This window comes from Carettochelys insculpta, chromosome 2 (genome assembly GCF_033958435.1).
Source record: "Carettochelys insculpta isolate YL-2023 chromosome 2, ASM3395843v1, whole genome shotgun sequence".
NCBI classification, from domain to species: domain Eukaryota; kingdom Metazoa; phylum Chordata; order Testudines; family Carettochelyidae; genus Carettochelys; species Carettochelys insculpta.
Genome location: NC_134138.1, coordinates 114,094,561 through 114,117,228, shown reverse-complemented (window position 1 = coordinate 114,117,228; position 22,668 = coordinate 114,094,561). Strand labels below are relative to the sequence as shown.

The 22,668-nt window shown below is 48.4% G+C and overlaps 1 protein-coding gene across 1 annotated transcript; it reads right to left on the bottom strand.

Moving 5' to 3' along the window:
- Positions 1-685: 685 nt before the first annotated feature.
- On the bottom strand, positions 686-22,599 carry LOC142008636 (putative 2-ketogluconate reductase). Its single transcript, XM_074985876.1, is given in 7 exon segments — positions 686-1,050; positions 1,052-1,175; positions 1,996-2,092; positions 4,687-4,865; positions 8,955-9,126; positions 15,094-15,478; positions 22,531-22,599. Coding segments are annotated over 6 exon segments (984 nt in total). The 5' UTR covers positions 15,476-15,478; positions 22,531-22,599; the 3' UTR covers positions 686-1,020.
- Between the last annotated feature and the right edge of the window lie 69 nt (positions 22,600-22,668).

Sequence of the window (22,668 nt, the reverse complement as noted above, 5' to 3'; positions counted from 1 at the left end):
CCTGCCCGTGGCCGTCAGCCCCATCTGGGAGTTCCGTCCACCCCGGCGGGTCTGGCACCTGCGTCGCTGCCGCCCGGCAAGGGACCTGGGCCTGGCGATCTCAGCCTCTGCTCCGCTACCGCCCGGTCCGCAGAGCTCAGCTGGGGAGACTCTCGCTCGACTGCTGAGCAGCCTGTTCCCTGGTCTCGCCGCCCTGGCTCCGCCCCAGTGCTGGCTGCGTCTCCAGCAGCAAAGGGCTCGGCCTTGCTGCATGATAGCGATGAGATTTAACAAGTGCACGGATCCGTCTGTCCCAGTGCTTACACGCACGTGCACAGGAGTAAAGGGCCTAAGGGACTCTTTATTGCTTTGTGCGGGGACACGGTAGGGCGGGGCGGCAGGAGCTCTGGGGCTGCTGCTCTTTAACTCCTGTGTGGATGGATGGGGAGGAGGCGTGTGAAATAGGTGAAGCCTTTCCTGCACTTCCTTAGGGACAACAAACAGTGGAGCTCAGCAAATGCAGAGGGGAAAGTGTTAGCAAGGGAGAAACTGCATCTGTGAATTGCACCTGGGGTGCAGCACCAGCGCTGTTCTTTACTGTAACCTACAAGCAGCATTCACTTTGGCCTGCTGTTAAAATACGTCGGCTATATTTTGCTTTGGAATGTAGTTAATCATGTAAAAGGCAATAGAATACACTGTCGTATTGACACTTTAATTTCTCTCCTGGAGCATGGTGCTGTAGAACAACTTTAAGGATGCGATCAAAAACCAAAAGAGAAACAAACAAAAAAACCCCACCAAAAGTAGATTCCACCTGTGCCCTCTGAATAACTCATTTTTGCTCATTAGTCTGAGGATGAAATGCTCAATAATTTTTCAGACAATTTCTGTTGTGATTAAGTTGAAATAAATGTAAACCAAACATGTTACTTTTACATTATATCCATGTGACACATTTGAAATAATTACAAAAAACAAATAGATCATTACAGTTCATTCTTGTCACAAACATTTAAGTTTTGTCAAATGCAAGTGACTTTAGGGAATTACTTCATTAAGGATAGGGAGGACCATTAAGAGCAGCCAATATGCCTTCAACCATATGCTTCATCATGAGCTGACGAGAATTTATAGTAGCACTTCCGAGATGAGGAGTTAAAAGAACATTCTTTAATGTTAACAAAGGATGGTTCCTGGGAAGAAAAAGACAATGAAATAGAACAAGTGAAGATGTGTTCAGAGCTATTTTATTGATTCTTTATGATGTAGCCCAAGGTCCGCTGTGCTTCAGGAGCAGCCCTGGGAACTACAGGTCATGGACTACAAACTGTGGCATGTTGGAAGAATTTCCTGGTTCCCTCCAGTGCGTACCCTCTGCCCCGTTGCAGGCGCTCAGCACTGATTGAGCTGAGAGTGCAGAGGCTGCAAGCAGAGAGGAGGCGGCTGAACTGTAATCCTGTTCTACATTCTTCCCCAAACAAAGCTTCTTCCTGGTGTTTGGTCTAAGTGGGTCTGGTGTGAGGTGTGCACACACTGACGCAGGACACAGACCACTCAGAGGAGCTTCAGACCTAGTCTCCCAAAGTTGTGTAAAAAGTCACAAGACTTCCCCTATGTTGAATGACCTCCTACCTGGCCAGTGAACAGGAGGGTCTACAATAATAAAAAGATCTGAGGGAAAATATGATTTGAGTGTTAATATGGATTTGAAATAATTGCTTGAAACCAGTAAATGCAGAATAGAATTCAAGCAGCTGCCTACTGTTTATAGTGCAGCAAAACTCCCAAAACAGTATGTGTTTGATTTGTCTAAGGATTGCATGACTGGGCTATAAGGCCTCAGTTCTGTTTAATATTTATATGCAAGTAGCCCCACTGATTACGATGGGAATATGTATTCCCATAAAACATGATGCAACTGTTCTTATTCATCTAGTCTCATATACTTTTTTCAAACGATATATTTAAAACGCGCACAATATCTTTTACCTTTAGCTTTTAACTATTTTTTACCTCGGCAGAGGTTCAGGGTACGTCACATCCAAAGCAGCAGCTTTAATAACTCCAGTTTGAAGTGCTTCCACCAATGCATCCTGATCAACTACAAGACCTTGGGTTAGAACAAAAATATGCTTATTGCCATCTCCATTTGTGCAAAATAACCTGGTGACTCCTCAGTGACTGGCCACGCTCGGGCATGTTAGGGCGAATTGCATGGGCACTTGAACAATGCGGTGAGGTACGTGGGATGGAGGCAGGGGCCAGAGACCCTTTTAAAATACTATAAAGAAATCTGCCTCAGCACAAAATGGCTAAAACATTAACCCCAGGACAAGAGTCGAGGAACCGAGTAAATTGGGCAAGTCTAAACCAGTTAGCACTGGGATCTACTGGATTGCATACAGCCTGCATTAACAGCAGTATGTAACTTCAGCAGTATCCGCATCCTCTCGGCCTAAATTGAAAAACAGGGAAGACCATGACCTCTGACCCATCAGCCCAGAGGAGCCAGCTGCGTACTGTAACAAGGACAAACTAAGTATGAGATATATAGTTGTGTAAAATGGGGATGGGGGCTGAGAGGGGCTGCAAGCGAAGAGAAGCAGAAGCAACCAGGCTGTGATGTGTCAGGCCTCGGGTGGAGCCAGCAAATGGCAGGATTATAAAGCGGGGCTACAACGTAAGGAGGAGGAGGAACTCCTGAATCCTGGAGAGACCGGACGCTGTCTGCGACAAGGCCTGATCACCCTTCGCCGCTCCTCCCGCCTGCTTGCGAGTTAGATAGAGTTGGGTGTGGCCTAATGGTACCACAAAAATCTGTATTAGTAGTATAGCTAGCTGAAGTAACATGATGCAATGGTGTGTCTTATTCCTGTATCTGCTTAACTATGTAAGTATATGCTCTCAGTAAATGCTCTCATTAACTCTACTTGTATTCTGTCTGTTTGTATCCTGTCCTTTGGCAAGTCTGTCTAGATGGTGATGTGTTTATGTTTCAGTTTCGTGAGCCTGTAATGGTCACGTGTAAGGCTGAGGCAAAGACGCCCCAGAACCCCCGAAAGGGCTCTGACCCAATGACCGGGAAGTTCTGAAAGCAAAGCTGCCTCGGCTGGGAAGTGGGATCCACTGAGCCTCCGTGCTCTACAGGACAGAGTGTCGTTTGTGTCTGTATGTCACACCCTCCTATTAACCCTTAAGTAGCCCCATCCCCTGAAACTCGAAACTCACACTTCTTGGGGCTAGATAGCAGCTCTTAGAAATTGGGATAGATAACAGCCAGTGAATTCCACCAACCCATGGGCTGTTTTAGATAACTACTGGGAGTTAAAAAAAACCCCAGGGGGTGCTTCTCTTTCTGTTGGGTGTAATCCTATTCCTCCTGTTAGCAGTGTGGTGTAAGCCACGGCTATAACTACACCAGTTTCGTAATACCAAAAATCAATCTCAGTGGTGCGGGTCATCACCGAGAAGCAGCCCTCCTTTTTTCCCAGTTCAACACTTCACTCACCTCCACCCTTATTTAGGACTTGGAGCACAGCTTTGCTCCTCACCATTAACTCAAAAAAATGCCTCTGTTAAATCATTTTAAGATGAAAATGGATTTCCAAATCTTTAAACATGAGTGCTGATTCTTCTGTTTAACCGCAGATTCATAATCCAAGACACAAACCAGTTAGTCAACATTTTAATGGAATGGGGCATTCTGTCAATGACCTAAAGGTATGTGTGCTACTGAAGAAGAATTATCGCACTGTTCTGGAAAGGGAAACAGCTGAGCTGGCTTTTATACTCAAATTCGGCACATTAACACATGGTTTAAATAGTGATGGGAACTTTCTGAGTCACTATAGGGGCTCGTCTGTGTACTTGGCTCAAGCTAATTCTTGACCTCCCCCACACACCTCCACTCTCTGATTTGCTCACCTTGATTATCTTTTTCTGATTTGTCCTTCTTGCTTACTGTTTTGGTTCTCTGTGCCTTAAATATTGAGTCTGTTCTGGTCTGGCTATGGTCTGAAGAAGTGGGTCTGTCCCACGAAAGCTCACCTAATAAACTATTTTGCTAGTCTTTAAAGTGCTACTTGACTGCTTTTTGTTTTGATGTTGTAATAAAATACTGCTGACTGATCTGAATGTTTAAAATCTTCTCCATATAGATGCTCTGTCCAAAGTTTTATCTGATTGATGAATTTGACCCCAATATAGGTAATCTACATGGACTACACACAGTTTTGATTTTGAACTTCCTCTACTTAAAAATGTAGGTTGTAGAGGGGTCAGGTTTTTTGTTTCCTCAAAGGCAACAAGACAATTTACTCTGCCTCAGTGAGCTATCACCCCTCAACTGATAGGAAACAGTTTTGTATTATTGGCCCTGATTCAACAGAGCATTTGCATATCTGCAAAATTTTATATACTCAAGTTAATTCAGTACTTATTCTGCAAAACACATCTGTATTTAAATTTTAAGCATGTGAGCATCCGCTGATGTTTAATAGTACTGCTCATATTTTTAGGGTTATTCATTTGGGTAAGTGTTTTGCTGAATCAAGTGCACAGGCATTTAGTAACTTTATAACTGGCAACAATCAAAGTTCCCAAAAAAAAATCCAGGATAGGCACCAGCATCAGGAGTTGATTTTTTCCAGAGAATGGTGCACTGAAAGTAAATTGTGATTTGTCAACAGTTATCAAGTAATGTACCTCTGCTAATGTTAATGAGAGTAGCAGTGGGTTTCATCAGCTCTAACTCCCTCTTCCCAATCAGTTTTTCTGTCTGAGACGTAAGGTTCACGACCAACATCACAAAGTCTGACTGCTGGAGCAAGTCTTCTATGTTTTTACAATAGATAGCATCAACAGCTCGTTCCTCTTCCTCTTTTCTGAAAGAAAATAAAGTTCAGCTGCACTTGTAAGTGAAAAATATCAGAGGAGGCTCAAATCGCTGTTACAGAAATGGATGTTACCCTCTCATTCCCCTGCTGCTGCATCCATGAGATTCAGTTGGTTAGTTACATGTTTGCAGGTTAGTGCATGGCCATGCAGGGGGCCTGTATCTGCCAGAGTATCTGCTTCTCAAGAGGAAGCATCAGATGCACCATACAGAGATGAGTAATACAGCATCCAATGTAGCATGGGATGTTAAGTGACTTACTGATCGGTGATCAAACTTTTCGGTTTCGACATGGATTCCCTCCCAACCAAAATGATTTTCACTTGCTTAATGTGTCTGCAGCATGGCAGCAGCTATGAAGCGAGGAGAAAATTATTCTGTGATCTGTGGACTAGTTTTGGTTCATTGAGAGCTGGAAATTCACAGGGAGCAACTCTCCTTATATTCAGCTGCTTCTAAGAGGAGGTGAAAGAGCCTAATCAGCTACTCCTATTTAGGGCCACTGCTTCATAATGGCTACAGCTATAGTGTCTGATTTGTCTGTCTTTTACTTCCGTAGTCTATTACAATACAGTCCACACTATCACATTTATAATGTTTTCTGCACATTTTTACACAAACCTCAGAACAGTTCTATGTATGTAATCATTTAAAATAGACTAGCAATAATAAAAACAATAACAAGAATAATGATGCAGGTATCACACTATTATGGCTGCGTCTACAGTACGAGATAAATTCATATTTAAGGCAGTTAGCTCGGTATTACCATGTGACTGTCTTCACTGTAAATACCCTTAGCTTGATTTAGGGAGCACTAATATCGATATCATAATATCATTGGTATCTGATTGGTGTAGTGTTAAGTTTGAATTCAAAAGTTTGATTAAATGCTAATGCGGAATTGCCACATCTTAAAATCAAATTTATTAGCCTCCAGAGATGTCCTATATGTAACCCACAATGCCCCACAGTGCTTCACTCTGGCTGCTGCTCTCCAGGGCTACGTCTACACGTGAAGCCAACATCGAAATAGCTTATTTCGATGTAGCAATATCGAAATAGGCTATTTCGATGAATAACGTCTACACGTCCTCCAGGGCTGGCAACGTCAACATTCAACTTCGACGTTTCGCGGCACCACATCGAAATAGGCGCTGCGAGGGTATGTCTACACGCCAAAGTAGCACACATTGAAATAAGGGTGCCAGGCACAGCTGCAGACAGGGTCACAGGGCAGACTCAACAGCAAGCCGCTCCCTTAAAGGGCCCCTCCCAGACACAGTTGCACTACACAACACAAGATACACAGAGCCGACAACTGGTTGCAGACCCTGTGCCTGCAGCATGGGTCCCCAGCTGCCGCAGCAGCAGCCAGAAGCCCTGGGCTAAGGGCTGCTGCCCACAGTGACCATAGAGCCCCGCAGGGGCTGGAGAGAGAGCATCTCTCAACCCCCCAGCTGATGGCCGCCATGGAGGACCCAGCAATTTCGACGTTGCGGGACGCGGATCGTCTACACGGTCCCTACTTCGACGTTGAACGTCGAAGTAGGGCGCTATTCTGATCCCCTCATGGGGTTAGCGACTTCGACGTCTCGCTGCCTAACGTCGAAGTTAACTTCAAAATAGCGCCCGACGCGTGTAGCCGCGACGTGCGCTATTTCGAAGTTAGTGCCGCTACTTCGAAGTAGCGTGCACGTGTAGACACAGCTCAGGTGTGCAGGAATTAGGGTATCAAAGACGAAGAATTTCAAATCGAGACCAGGAAGCCTGTGGCTGTGGACTCATTTTTGTCTGAGAGCCTGAGAAATGTCTTTCTTTCTTTGCTGTAGTGCTGTGAGTGCACCTACCCATTACAAGTAGCCCCAGCACAGAGTTTGTGATTCTGTCTCTACACTGGCTATTTTTTCTGCGCTGCCTGGCACCAGATGCTGCCCCACCGCACCATGTGGCAACAAGGCTGTTTTGGGGGTTGTGCTTGCCTAAGAGGCCGAGAAACTTCTCAGTGGTTTACATTTGAGCACAAGCCCCCACTTCCTCCCCCTCAGGTGCCATGCAGTCAGGTTTTTCCCACGCTCAGCCACATCATGTGGGTAGCTCCTGACCCAATAAAAGGACATACCTACCATTCGGTGCTGACCACGCTGACAGGCAGCACCATGTACTGGATTGCATGCGGTTAGGGCTCCAAGGATGGGAAACATTTTTGGGGGCTTGCAGCTGCTGGGGAGAATTCTCCCTCAGGAGGTAAGATATCTGGGGGACTAATTCAACTGTCCCCCAGCTGAAACCACCCCCCATGCCTCTAGCAAAGGACGAGTGGGGCTTGCTGCCGCCAGGGGGCACGTCTCCCCCAGTGGTTAAGATATCTGGGAGAGGGGACTACTTCAATTATTTCAACATTTCAATTGGCTCTGCAGCCACAGATGACAGCACCCTACCTCCACCAAAAATATTTTTGGGGGCTTGCTGTCCATTTTAGACACCTGGGCCATTTCTACACAGGCCACTTCCGAAGGAAGTGGCATGCTAATACAGGGAGCGAAAGATGCTAATGAGGCGCAGATGCAAATTCCCCGCACCTCATTAGCATAACATCACGTGATTTGGAGTCCAGAAGACTGTTCTTCCAGACTCCAAAGCACCGTGTAGAAGCGCGGCCCCGCAGGGGAAGAAGGGGCCTCTGGAAGAAGGACTTCCTTCTGGAAGCACCCCCCCCGGGGCTGCGCTTCTACACGGCATTTTGGAGTCCAGAAGAACGGTCTTCCAGACTCCAAATAATGTGACATTATGCTAATGAGGTGTGGAGAATTTGCATCCGCACCTCATTAGCATCTTTCTCTCCCTGTATTAGCACGCCACTTCCAAAGGCATGTGAAGTGGCCTGTGTAGAAACGGCCCTGCTGCTTTGATATTTCTGTTTTAAAATCTCTTTCCTAATATTTCCTATCTTTCTTCCAAAAACAGAGGGGAGAGGGCCAGTTGAAATTCCTGTTTCCATTTTAAGTTCAGTGTATGAGATTTCACTGCCATCCCCTGTGCTGGCAATATGAAGTGAAGAGGGAAGAAAAAAAATCTTTTTTCCTAGTCTTTTCTATCCTCTTTCTTCTATCTTTGATCCTCTTCATGGAGGGAAAAGTGTGTGGAGGGCCAGTTGAGAACACAGCCTGTGCACAGAAGCCTTATAGTGCACTGGAGAGCCCAAGACCCTCCTCTCAGCAACTCTCTTTTTTCAAAAACTTCCCTATCATCTCATTCTTCAAGCTTTTCAGGGTCCCTGTATTATTTTCAGGGATCGGATGCAATCATGGGAGGGGGGACACTTGATGGATGGCCAGTTGAGAATTCAGGTACAGAAGAAGGAGATTTCTGTTAACTTTTTTGCCATTTCTGTGGATGCTCTACTTCCCCTTCCTTCCGACGGGAAAAATGGACATTTGCTTAGCATGGAGGGGAATGAGGAAAATCATTGTGGGAAGATGGTGTCAAAGACCAGCGAGCATACCCAGAATGCTATGGGGATGAGGGAACTGTGGGATAGGTTCCTACAATGCACTACTGCAACAGTCGAATAGTAACAGAGAGTAATCCGTGTTAGCCTATACACTATCAAAACAAAAAGCAGTCAAGTAGCACTTTAAGGACTAGCAAAATAGTTTATTAGGTGAGCTTTTGTGGGACAGACCCACTTCTTCAGAAGAAGTGGGTCTGTCCCACGAAAGCTCACCTAATAAACTATTTTGCTAGTCCTTAAAGTGCTACTTGACTGCTTTTTGTTTTGCAACAGTCGATGTTTGCCAATTGAGTGCGGCAGCAAATAAGTTGACTTTGTGAGGAGCATGTGGGGAGGTGAGAATAGTCAAAATTGAATTTATAAATTCCAGAGTTACAAAATCAATATTAATACATTCAATTTTATCTCATAGTGTACATGCAGTCTCTAGCCCGGATTCATCAGCCTGAAGCTGAGATTTGCTGAATAAACTAAGATAATGGATTTGAGTCAATGACACCTTTAAGTAACCTTTGTGAGCAGTTACCAAATTGATTTGCAAATGCAGATCAGACTTCCTTATACCTCCGGTTCCTGTTGTGATAAAGAATTTTCATTTCAAAAGCTTTGGCCCTCTTGGCCACCTTATACCCAATGCTGCCCATGCCGATGATGCCCAGAGTAGCTCCCGTGACTTCATCTCCCAGCCAGTCAATAGCAAAGTACTCAGTGTCTGGGGAAACTGCAATCTGACAACCTAAAAAAGAAAAATAACACATAAAAAATGGAATGCTGCCAGGCATTCAGGTGCTCACCTTTCCCTGGGATCACAAGCCATCAAGGCAATGCAGCACCAATATATACTTTATCGCATATTCAAGCATGTGATGGGTAATGTTGACATGGGCAACAAAAACTCGTGATTTGATGCTCATAGCAGGAAGTGTCCCCTTTCACCCTTCCCTCACCCCACTCCCTTTGGCTGCATCTACACTAGCAAGTTCTTTCAAAATATTTTTCGAAAGAAGGGGCTCTATCGAAACATCCGGCAGATTGTCTACACACAAAAAACGCTCTTTTGAAGTTAAATTGAAAGAACGTGGCACTCCTTTTGAAATCGCTCTTCCTCTCCCATTTCCGGAAGAGCGCTCCCCGCCCCCTTTTGAAAGCTTCTTTTTAAAAAAAGTGTGTGGACGCTCCGCAGGCCCTTTTTTCGAAGGAGCGGTCCTCATGATGCCTGATTTTTCGATCCCTGTCCTGTTCTTTTGAAAGAGCGGGGGCTGTGTGGACTCCCTCTTTCAAAAGAAGTTCTTCTAGAAGAGATCTCTTGGAAGAACTCCTTTTGGAAGATCACTGTAGTGTAGATGTAGCCTTTGTGTGACACCACAGAACATGGTGAGTTTCTTAACCTCAGGTTTATTTCCACCACAAACCTGCTCTTGTTTTCTATGGCTCTGGAAGCAGTAGAAATTGTCAGCCCTTCAGCCAGCATCTGAGCCATGCACCATGTGGTAGTAAAGGAGTGAGGTCCCACTAACACTGTGTCAGTGTAGGGTGCGAGAAGACATTGTAACGGTTGAGAGTGCAGTCTGACCCCTCTGTGAATCAGGAGAATTCCAAACAAACCAGTCTGTGTAAGGTGAAAAGCTGCAAAACAACTGACCCTGCCATGGCAACACCTGCAGAACAAGGCGCGCTGGCCAAGACTTCAAGGCTACGCTGGCAGTAGGCCACAAGAGATAGTGATAAGGAATGCACAGGCAATTTTAGGCAATCTTATGTTAATGAGTTGAGCTTTATCAGCTAGTGTTAGGAGGCCTGTTACAGAGCCTCTCCCCGAGCGAAGCTCCAACGCGTTGGGTTTTCCCCCACTGGTGACTGCAGCGTCTCCGGGGCTCCTGTCGCAGGTGTCATGCTTTCAATAAACCAAATCTAGCACTCGCCTTCTGGGTGCAGCCTCGTTTCTGGGGAACCCGAGCCTGGTTGGTTACAGTCAGCTTCGGTGAAGACTCTGGCTAATGGAGCTGATGTGCTACAGGTGACAGGACCATCACCAGATGGGTGGCTTTCTGTGGGGCCAGATGTGCTCCAGCCTCTGGAGGCTGCAGGACGCCTACATTGAGCTGCTGTTCTATCTCCTGCAGATATATTGCAGGCAGAGAGATGAAGTACAGAGGTATGTGGGTTTCACTTCAGCCTCGAAAAGGCAGAGTAGAGCGCTGCCTCTTGTTGGGCCTGGAAAAGCAGGAGGAGAGGGAATAAGTCATATGGGATGGTGATTCTCAGGCCTGGCCTTAGGACAAGGCAAGCAAGGCAGTTGCCTTGGCTCCTGTGCCTTTAGGGCCCCTGAGCTGCCACTGGCTGGTCCCTGCTGTCAGCATGCCAGCTTGGGCCCTGCAAACTCTTTGCCCGAACCTGGTGGTTTTGAGGTATGGTAAAGGCAGGAAGCTCTAAAACTAGAAGTATCTGGAGCGGCATAGCTATTGGACTGACATTCTGTTTGGAAGTTATATGTGCCACGTGAGCTGCGTCTACAGTAGCCGGCTATTTCAAAGTAGCCGTGCCAACTTCAAAATAGCGCCCGCCGCGTCTACACACGGTGAGCGCTATTTTGAAGTTGAAATCGACGTAAGGCAGCGAGACGTCGAAGTCGCTATCCTCATCAGGAGATGGGAATAGTGCCCTACTTCGACGCTGAATGTCAAAGTAGGGTACATGTAGATGATCCGCATCCTGCAACATCGAAATAGCGGGGTCCTCCATCATGGCCGTCAGCTGAGGGGTTGAGAGACACTCTCTCCAGCCCCTGAGCTCTATGGTCGCCGCGTACAGCAGCCCCTTAAAGCTCTCCGCCCCCTTATTTCCTGTACAGGAAGCTGAGAGCTCATGCAGGCAGCAGCACAGCCACGTGTCTAGCCTGCACGTCTCTCCGCAGCCCCAACCCACCATCCTGCACCCCATGGCAGCCAGCCATCCCTCCCAAGCACCCACAGGGCACCCCCACAAGGGGAGCCAGGGCTCCCAGCCTGCCAGCCAGAGGGGGGAAGAGGCAGCAGGGCCCCTCCTGGACGGAGGCCGAGATCCGGAACCTGCTGGGGCTCTGGAGTGAGGAGGAGGTGCTCCAGGTAATGGGGAGCAAGAGGTGGAATGCGGATGCATTCACGCGGCTGGCCGAGGCCCTGGCTGCCCGGGGTCACCCTGCCCACACTTCTCAGCATGTCAGGAGTAAGGTGAAGGAGCTGTGGCAGTGTTACACCCGGGCCCAGGACACGGCCAGCCGATCTGGGGCCGCCCCTGCTGCTTGCCCCTTTTACAGGGAGCTCAGGGAAGTCCTGGGCCCCCGCTACACCTCCTCCCCGCCCCCCGGCCACCCTTGACACATCGGCCGATGAGCCCCAGCAGGCCCCGGAGACGGAGTCCGCCCCGGAGGCCAGACCTCCACCCCAGGGGCCCCCCCAGGAGCCCAACCGGGGACACCGGAGAAGGAGGAAGAGAGGGCCTCCAGCGATGGGGGGGGGGGCTCCAGATCGCCCTCCCTTCCTGCAGCTCCAGCAGGGAGTCTGCCCGATGGCTGTCACTCGACCATGGGAGCGGAGCGTCAGGTATGTACCCCCCTGGTGCACACCCCCGGGGTTAAGGGGACAAAAGACATGACCAGGGCCCTCCACACACCCACATGACCGTGGCCCTGAGGACAGCAGTGGCATGTCCCTCAGAAGAGTGCATCAGCCCCTGCCCCTCAGCAGGACAGCGCCATGCCCCGTCCCTGGGGATGGAGGGAGTGGAACCTAGGGTCCCCCGGGGGGGGGGAGTTGGACACCCATCATCATCAGCAGCAGCATCTCCAGGGGACGGGGATGGGGAACCAGCAGCAGAGGGGTGAGGGGACAAGGGCCACGGGTCAGGGCCCAGACTAATGGCTGTCTCCGCTCTTCTCCCCGCCTCTGTTCCGCAGCTGCACCATCGGAGGGCCCGGAGAGCACTGGCACGGCATCTGTCGTCCCGGAGAGCCCACCGGGGCCATCCCACCAGGCCAGCCCCTCGGTGGAGCACGGACCAGCCCCAGGATGAGCCCGACAGCGGCGGGGCCATCTGCAGGCATCCACGGACCCCCAGCTGCTCGCCACCCTCCGGCGTCAGCTGTAGGTGTCCGAGTGGCGCCTGCAGGTAGAGGAGCGGCGGCTCCACCTCCAGGAGCGAGCGCTGGCCTGGCGCCAGGAGGCTTGGGGGGCCTTCATGCGCACATTCCAGGACATCGCGCGGCACTTGGCGCCCCCCCTCGGCCACTCCGCCCACCACTCCACCTGCCGTCCGTCCACCATCGGCCATCCTGGGGCCTGCCACTGAGGGGGACCATGGGCCTCCGGACACCGCCCGGCCGTACCTGCCGGTTCTCCCAGCCCCCATGCAGCCTCGACCAGGCCTCCGGCCGAGATGTGGGTCGCACCCCGCCAACACCAGGCACAGGACAATAGGGGTGTGTGGCCAAGGACATTGCCCCCCAAGGCCCCCCTCCTTTAGACTCATTCCCCCCATGTTGGTGTGAATAGTTTTTGTTCTACCCCTGTTTTGTAACTGCCCCCCATGTACATAGTTCCCCCCTTAGTCTTCTGTTTTCATATTATTAATAATACAAAGGGTTGCAAGGTTTTGTTTAAAAAAATTCCATTTCTTTATTGCACAGAAGTGTGTGAGGGGGGGTGCTCTTGGGTTCTCTGTGGTGGGGGCAGGGAGTGTTGTGGAGGATGGGGGGGTGCAGTGGGTGGCTCACCCACAGCTGGCCCTGCCAGCGTTCACCCCGCAGCCTGGTCAAAATGGGCCCGCAGGGCCTCCTGGACCCGGATCCCCTCAGGGTCGACCTGGAGACTGGGGGCAGCGGGTGGCTGGACATCGGCCCTGCCAGCCTCCACAGCCCAGCCCTGGAAGAAGGCCTCTCCCTTGCTCTGCACCAGGTTGTGGAGTGCGCTGCACGTGCCCACAACTTGGGGGATGTTGGTGAAGCCTGCATCCAGGTGGGTGAGGAGACACCTCCAGCGCCCTTTGAGGCAGCCGAAAGTGCGCTCGACCACCTGGCGCGCATGGTTCAAGCATGTGTTGAACCGCTCCTGGCTGGCTGTGACACGGCCCATGTAAGGGTGCATGAGCCAGGGCTGGAGTGGGTACGCCGCATCTGCGATGACACAGAGGGGCATGGTGGTGTCCCCCACAGGGATCTCCCGCTGGGGGATGTAGGTCCCCGCCTCCAGCTGGTGGCACAGGCCTGAATTTCTGAACACCCGGGCGTCGTGGGTGCTGCCAGGCCAGCCAACATAAATGTCCAAAGGGCAGCCCCGGCTGTCCACCAAGGCCTGGAGGACCACGGAACGCTATCCCTTCCTATTGAGGAAGCGTCCTCCGCTGTGCTCCGGGGCACGGATGGGGATATGGGTCCCATCCAGAGCCCCAAAGCAATTTGGGAAGCCCAGGCTGGCAAACCCCACGGTGGCAGATTTCGGGTCCCCAAGCCACACGAACCTGTGGAGGAGCAGGGCATTGATTGCGCAGACGACCTGCAGGGGAAGGACATGAGAGAGCACCAGTGAGGGGTGTGCAGGGAGTGTCTGGCCCTCCCCCCCCGGGCTCCCCCCTTCCCTCTCAGGGCTCCCCTCCCCCGGGCTCCCCCCTCCTCCCCTGGGCTCCCCTCCGGGCTCCCCCCCACTCCCCTTGGGTCCTCTTACCTCCGTGAGGACAGCCCCAACGGTGGCCTTGCCCACGCCGAACTGCTGCCCTACAGATCGGTAGCTGTCTGGAGTGGCCAGCTTCCAGACAGCGATGCCGACCCGTTTCTCTACAGTGAGGGCACGTCGCATGGGGGTGTCCTGGTGCTGTAAGGCAGGGGTGAGCCACTGGCAGAGCTCCAGGAATGTCTGCCAGCTCATTCTGAAGTTCCGGAGCCAGCAGTCATTGTCCCACTCGCTGAGCACCAGCTGCTCCCACCAGTTCGTGCTCGTGGGGTATCTCCACAGCTGGCGGTGTGTGCGGCCGGCGGGGGGCGGGGAGGGCTGGGAGGGCAGCAAGGTCTGGGGCTGCTTCTTCATCCCCCAAGGACAGCTAATCTTCCTGAAATAAAAGATGGTCAGCTGCCTCCTGCATGGCACTGAGCAGGGCAACCACTGCTTCTCCAGGGGCGGGTGTGTGGGCCTCTAGCTGCTGCTGCTGCTGCTGCTGCTGGGGGTCCATGCTGCTTCCACGGGGTGTGTGTGCCTGTGGCTCTGCAGACCGCGCGCTGTGCAGGCTGAGTGTGTCTGGGAGGGGCCCCTTAAGGGAGCGGCTAGCTGTTGCCCCGGAAGTGCTAGTCCGCCCTGTGACCCTGTCTGCAGCTGTTCCTGGCACCCTTATTTCGGTTTGGGCCGCTCTGGTGTGTAGACACTCCCTTGCAGCGCCTACTTCGATGTAGTGCTGCCCAACGTCGACGTTGAACGTCGACGGCACCAGCCCTGGAGGACGTGTAGACGCTATTCATTGAAATAGCCTATTTCGATTTCGCTACATCGAAATAAGCTATTTCAATGTAGCATTCACGTGTAGACGTAGCTGTGGGCAAGCGAATGCTACCATGTGGCATTTATTGCCACTTTTGCCCATTCCTTGATATTGTGTGTTTGTATTTTCACCATGCATCAACATTCGCTTTAACTCTGCCTATTTGGAAAGGCTGACCTTCATTTAAAAATTCAGTTGTTACCTTCCACTATTCTCCTGGCAGACGCCAACATTAAAGCCATCCCCAGATCTGCAGTGGCATTGGAGACAACAAAAGGAGTGTTGACGACTTTCACTCCAAAGCTGGAGAGCAGTTTCAAATCCAGATGATCCACTCCTGCCCCAGCAGATGCAATCACCTTTAAGTTAGGCAAACTATGGAGAAGCTCCCGGTTAGCAGCTGGTGTGAACCACCACATGTAAATGGCTTTGATCTTTTCACTGAGGTCGCGTTTGTTTTCAAGAAATTCCTTCATAGTGATAAGGTTAAAATGTTTCTTCAGGAACCCTACATGGTCCTCTTGCACTCCACCTGTCCCACCTATAGTGTCTATCAACACATAAGGCAGCTCTTCCTCTTCCATGCCCTGCAAAAGGAGACAAAAGTCAGTGTTTTCCTGAGTAACATTTCCCTTCCCCCTCTGTGTTTTAAACACATCAACCAGACTGTACTTCACTTTCCCAGTTACGGCGGAAAGAGACAGGAAAGTCATGTCCAAAGTCTCTCTGTCTTATTTATTTTGAAAATCTGCTGCTGCACTATTAGAGGATGGTCCAGTTAGGAAGCTGTAGTTACTTCGACAAGAATACATTGTTGTTATAGTATGACATAACTGCCCTAACAAACACTTTTATTTTGAAAAGGTAAGGGTTGAACTTCTCTATTCCAGCACCCTTGGGACCTAACCAGGGCCAAACCGGAGAATTTGCTAGACCACATTGGGTCAATATTGTCTAGCACCATTACCAACACTCCTACTGCTTGTTGGGCTCTGAGAAGACATTTAGGGTAAATTACAGCTAAATAACAGCACAGAACACTGAGAGCCAGGACTGGTGGCTCTAACCAAACTTTATGGGATCACAGGAAACTTGGCCACATCCATGATAAGTGGTCATCTGACTAACTAAAATCATATTAGATTAAGGATGTTGCTAGATGAGAGAGTTCCAGATTAGAGAACTTAATCCTGTGCAAGATAAAAATTAACAGAAATCAGTAACTAAAACAGTGTCAATTTAAGAGTGAAAGTATGTACAGTTCAAAGCTTTGTGTGCCGAAGGAAATCTCTGTGCTCAGAGTCAAATTCTGCATTCACTTCTACTTATGCAACCCCACGCCAAGTCAGCGCATTTTCAAAAGAGTATTTGAAGACATGTTCTCAGCTAACCCAATGTGACTGGTATTTATGAACTAACGCTCTGCAGTCACTAATTTACTTTGTAACTTAGGTCACTAACCTGAAGCGCATGTATTCTGTTGACTCTGGAAAAATCAGATCCATCATTTGAAATTCAAGTCCAATTGCTGTCTGCTTAAAGAATGCAAGAACAGAGCTGAACCCCCATTCAGGGAGTAAAAAGGGAATATGATCGAGGCCAAAAACAAACCCACCCCCATATTCACTTAACATTTTGTGGACTGCACATATTCTGACTGCGACTAATTTAGAAAATTCCAGGTTGTTTGAACACATAAAAAGAATAACTGCTTCCAAGATTTTTAAAACAAAAAAGCAGTCAAGTAGCACGTTAAAGACTAACAAAATAATTTATTAGGTGATGAGCTTTCGTAGGACAGACCCACTTCTTCAGACCACAACCATACCAGAACAGACTCAATATTTATGGCTATTGTCTGAAGAAGTGTGTCTGTCCCACGAAAGCTCACCTAATAAATTATTTTGACATAGGAGATGGACATAGGAGATGGACGTGTTGAAAGTCTGTGGGTTAGTTTAAGAGGGATAAAAAACAAGGGTGATGTCCTGTTAGGAGTCTACTACAGGCCACCTAACCAGGTGGAAGAGGTGGATGATGCTTTTTTTTAAACAACTAACAAAATCATCCAGAGCCCAGGATTTGGTGGTGATGGGGGAATTTAACTATCCAGATATATGCTGGGACACTAATACAGCGGGGCACAGACTATCCAATAAGTTCTTAGACTGCATTGGAGACAATTTTTTATTCCAAAAAGTTGAAAAAGCCACCACGGGAGAAACTGTTCTGCATCTGATTTTAACAAATAAGGAGGACTTGGTCGAGAATTTGAATGTGGGAGGCTGCTTGGGTGAAAGTGATCATGAAATCATAGAATTCACAATTCTAAGGACTGGTAGGAGGGAAAATAGCAAAATATAGATGATGGATTTCAGGAAGGCAGATTTTGGTAAACTCAGAGAGCTGGTAGGTAAGATCCCATGGGAGGAAAAACTGAGGGGAAAAACAACTGAGGAGAGTTGGCAGTTTTTCAGAGACATTATTAAGGGCCCAAAAACAAGCTATTCTGCCATGTAGGAAAGATAGTAAATACGGGCAAAGACCGCCTTGGCTTAACAAGGAGATCCTGCATGATCTCAAACTAAAAAAGGAATCCTATAAAAAATGGAAACTAGGACAAATTACAAAGAATGAACATAGGCAAATAACACAGGAATGCAGGAGTAAAATTAGAAAGGCTAAGGCACAAAATGAGCTCCAACTAGCTACAGGCATAAAGGGTAACAAGAAGGCCTTTTACAAATATATTAGAAACAAGAGGAAGACCAAGGACAGGGTAGGGCCATTGCTCAGTGAGGAGGGAGAAACAGTAACAGGGAACTTGGAAATGGCAGAGATGCTTAATGACTTCTTTGTTTCGGTCTTCACAGAGAAGTCTGAAGGAATGCCTGACATAGTGAATGCTGGTGGAAAAGGGGTAGAGTTAGTTTTTGAAATAAAAAAAGAACAAGTTAAAAACCATTTGGAAAAATTAGATGTCTGCAAGTCACCAGGGCCTGATGAAATGCATCCTAGAATCCTCAAGGAGCTGATAGAAGAGGTAGCTGAGCCATTAGCTCTCATTTTTGGAAAGTCATGGGAGACAGGAGAGATTCCAGAAGACTGGAAGAGGGCAAATATAGTGCCCATCTACAAAAAGGGGAAAAAGAACAACCCAGGAAATTACAGGCCAGTCAGCTTAACTTCTGTGCCAGGAAAGGTAATGGAGCAAGTAGTTAAGGAAGTCATCTGCAAGCACTTGGAAGGTAGTAAAGTGATAGGGAACAGCCAGCATGGTTTTGTAAAAAACAAATCTTGTCAAACCAACCCGATAGCTTTTTTTGACACGATAACGAGACTCATAGATAAGGGAGAAGCAGTGGATGTGGTATACCTAGACTTTAGTAAAGCATTTGATACGGTCTCGCATAATATTCTTATCAACAAACTAGGCAAGTCCAACTTAAATGGGGCTGCAATAAGGTGGGTGCATAACTGGCTGGCTAATTGTACCCAGAGAGTAGTTGTTAATGGTGCTCAATCCTGCTGGAAAAGCATAACAAGTGGGGTTCTGCAGGGGGTCTGTTTTGGGACCAGTTCTGTTCAATATCTTCATTAATGATTTGGATATTGGCATAGAAAGTACGCTTATTAAGTTTGCAGATGATACCAAGCTGGGAGGGGTTGCAACTACCTTGGAGGATAGGGTCATAATTCAGAATGATCTAGATAAATTGGAGAAATGGTCTGAAGTAAACAGGATGAAGTTTAATAAAGATAAATGTAAGGTGCTGCACTTAGGAAGGAATAATCTGTTTCATACATACAGAATGGGAAAAGACTGTCTAGGAAGGAGTACAGCAGAAAGGGATCTAGGGGTTCTAGTAGATCACAAGTTAAATATGAGTCAACAGTGTGATGCTGTTGCAAAAAAAGCAAACATGATTCTGGGATGCATTAGCAGGTATGTTGTGAACAAGACATGAGAAATCATTCTACCGCTCTACTCTGCGCTGGTTAGGTCTCAGCTGGAATATTGTGTCCAGTTCTGGGCACCCCAATTCAAGAAAGATGTGGAGAAATTAGAGAAGGTCCAGAGAAGAGCAACTAGAATGATAAAAGGTCTGGAGAACATGACTTATGAAGAAAGGCTGAAAGAATTGGGCTTGTTTAGCTTGGAAAAAAGAAGATTATGGGGGGACATGATAGCGGTTTTCAGCTATCTTAAAGGGTGTCATAAGGAGGAGGGAGAAAACTTGTTCTTCTTGGCCTCTGAGGAGAGAACAAGAGGCAATGGACTTAAGCTGCAGCAAGGGAAGTTTAGGTTGGACATTAGGAAAAAGTTCCTAACTGTCAGGGTGGTCAAGTACTGGAATAAGTTGCCAAGGGAGGTTGTGGAATCTCCCTCGCTGGAGATATTTAGGAGCAGATTAGATAGATGTCTATCAGGGATGGTGTAGATAGTGGTCGGTCCTGCCGTCGGGGCAGGGGACTGGACTGGATGGCCTCTTGAGGCCACTTCCAGTCCTAGTGTTCTATGATTCTATGATTCTATGATCTGACTAAACATTTACTTTCTACTTACACACCTGCATGCCCAGATTTCTTTGAGACCTGGATAAGTACTGGACAGTAATGCCTTGAGATACACACATTCAACATGTGCGTATCTGATGCACATATCTTGCTTTTACACGAGAGGGGTGTGGGGTGTAGGGGGGTCAGTGAGACCTGCAGATCCAGCCATGGGGTCCCTGGCCAAGGGGCTGGGGAGGCCTGCAGCCTCGTGGCTGGAGGAATGGAGGGAGAAGCTCTTTAGCCTGGTTCCTGGCACCCCGCTGTGGGAACCGGGAAGCTGACCAGCCATGAGCTGGTCAGTTTCCCAGTCCCGCAAGCCACGGTGAGACTGGAAAAGGCTGCCCTCTGGTTCCCTACTTCCCTTGACTTGTGAGAAAATCTGAGTTACACAGGCATGTGTGAGTTACGCATGCAACCCCCATGTAACTAAAGGTTTACTGTATTCCTTAAGCCTCTCAGGCTTAAACATATCTCAGTCTTTCACCTCTGGCCACACAAAAGAAAGACGCCTCGGCATGTAACTGCTTCAGTTCAAAAAAACCCCCTCTCATTTCCCATTGGCTCACCTGGCTTCTTGCTAGAAGAGAACCCACTCCCTCTGGGTTTAACCCTTTACAGGCATCCATTCATGACAACCAACATCCCACAGCTTCCCAAAAAGTATAGTTCAAGCTTTAACTATCAGCTTTCCTGGCATGGGTAATTTTAACACTTTGGAACATCAGTGCCCAGAATTCCTGGGTTTCTCTCTCCCAAACAGTGACTTGCCCTCCCATCTAACCACTAAGCCCAGCTGCCCCTCTCCACTCCAGAGATGCCCAGGCCACATGGTGCCTGTTTATTTCCTAGTTGCTACTTGTGGGACACCCTTTCCAAGAAGTGGGTCTGTTCCACAAAAACTCATAGACTCATAGACTTCTAGGGCTCGAATTGACCTCAGGTGGTCCTCTCGTCCAGCCCCATCCCCAAAGCAGGATGAACCCCAACTAAATCATCCCAGTCAGGACAATGTCAAGCCATGACGTTAAAAACCTCTAGGGATGGAGATTCTACCACTTCTCTCAGTAAAGCATTCTAGTCCTTCCCCACCCTCCTGGGCTGTGTCTACACTTGGCCAAAATTTCAAAAGGTCCATGCTAATGGCCAAATTGAAGAATACTAATGACACGCTGAAATGAACACGCCTCAACTCATTAGCATGCTGCCGGCCACAGCACTTCGAAAGTACCTCATTTTGCTCACACGCAGCTCATCTACATGGGGTCCTTATCAGCTGATAGGAATAAGGGGATTTTGATGTTTGCAGGGTCCTTTTGAAAAGGGCCCCGTGTAGATGAGCCGCCTGCGATCGAAACGTTGACACTTTCGCAGTGCTGCAGCCGGCAGCATGCGAATGAGGCACTGAATATTCATTTCAGCACCTCATTAGTATTCTCCGATTTGGCCATTAGCATGGCCCTTTCAAAATTTTGGCCAAATGTAGACGCAGCCTCGGTGAAATAGTTTTTCCTTATATCCAACCTACTCCTCTTCCTCTCTAACTTCATACCGTTGCTTCTTGTTCTAATAAATAATATTGTTAGTCTTTAAGATGCTACATGATGGCTTTTTTGTTTTGTGAATGTACAGATTAACATGGCTACCTCTCTGAGATTCTTCTTGTCCCCCCCTCACACCCCACCCCTGCAGTCCTGGCCTAGCTCACCCCCTCATTCACCAGGGCTTGGCCAGATTAAGATGAGGGCTGCAACCTAATGGTTCAAATACCCCTTCCTGAAACTAGATGGAAATCACTTATCTGGAAATCCAACTCATTGAAAAGTCAAATAAACAGGATCTATCCATGGTAAAGTTCTTCCAGATTTTACTTTATCATGCACCAAATAGTAAAATATCACAGGTTTGTTTGTTTTTTTCAAATTATTGATCAGTTTCAAATAGGTACAAAACTCCTAAAGAATTGTGTTGTAAAAAGAATTCTTTCCCTTCTAAACCATTAACACCTGTGCAAAGTGGAGCAGCCAAACTCCCTACCCCCACCTTATTTCTCCTATCACCCTCGCCTTTCTTTTACCTCCTCTCAAAGGCGGGGGGACTGTGGCTCTGGTCTTTGAGGGAAGGCACAGGCAGAAAGAATGGAGCAGGGACACAGGGAGTTGCCTCCCCAAAGGCGGGGGGGTTTCCACCTGCCACACGTGTTTGAGCCCCCAGTCTGGGGCTCTCTCCTCCTGCACCCCAAACCCTTCACCCCAGGCTCTACCCCAGAGCATGCATCTCACCTCATCTCACACACCAGGCTCCTGGCCCAGCCTGGAGCAAACCCTCCCATATTCCAAATCCATGACATTTGTGCTCACCCCAGATCCTACGGGTCTCCACAAATCTAATAGCTCTGGCCTCCAGAAGAGTTAATCCAGCCCTCCTCTGATTCACTTTCCTTGTCTCCTCCTTCCTGTCTCTGCTCCCTTCTGAGTTCTGTTCCCCACCCTTCATGGGACTCCTCCAAACCCAACACTGGTGAGGAGGGAGACAGGATTCTTTGGGGGAAAATCAGGAGGAGTATGGCTTAGTCTATAAGCAGAGGAAGCTTTTTTTCCCTGAAGACAGAATCCAGTATCAGGGGGTAGCTGAGTTAGTCTGCATCTGGAAAAACAACACGAAGTCCTGTGGCACCTTATAGACTAACAGCCATTTTGAAGCATAAGCTTTCATGGGCAAAGAGCCGCTTCGATCTGACAAAGTGGGTCTTTGCCATGAAAGCTTATGCTCCAAAAAAATCTGTTAATCTATAAAGTGCCACAGGACTTCTCGTTGTTAAAATGGAATGGGATTGTGACAATCAAAACTAGTCACCACTCCCTGAATATAGCTCATTAGTCACAGTGAGTTAGCAAACAGGGATGACAAAGCTTACCTCTGGGGACAATTTCTACCTCTCAACACAAAGTTGTTGGTTAGCGAAAGGGATGCAGCACCCCCATGCCCTTCATGAGGGAGCCTAACAGCCACTGAGAAGATAGTGTTCAGTTTGCTGGGCCGCAGGAGGATTTATTACTTTTTCGAGCAAAAGAAAAAGTACCTTCTTGATGCTGTCTGCTCCAGGAATTTCAGAGAGCTGCCCAGAAGAGCTAGCCTTCTTGCTGATTTGCTTCAGAGCTCAGAATCAGGAGGACCAGAGACAGAGAAGAAAGTGAGTCTTGTTAGGGTTAAAGTTTAA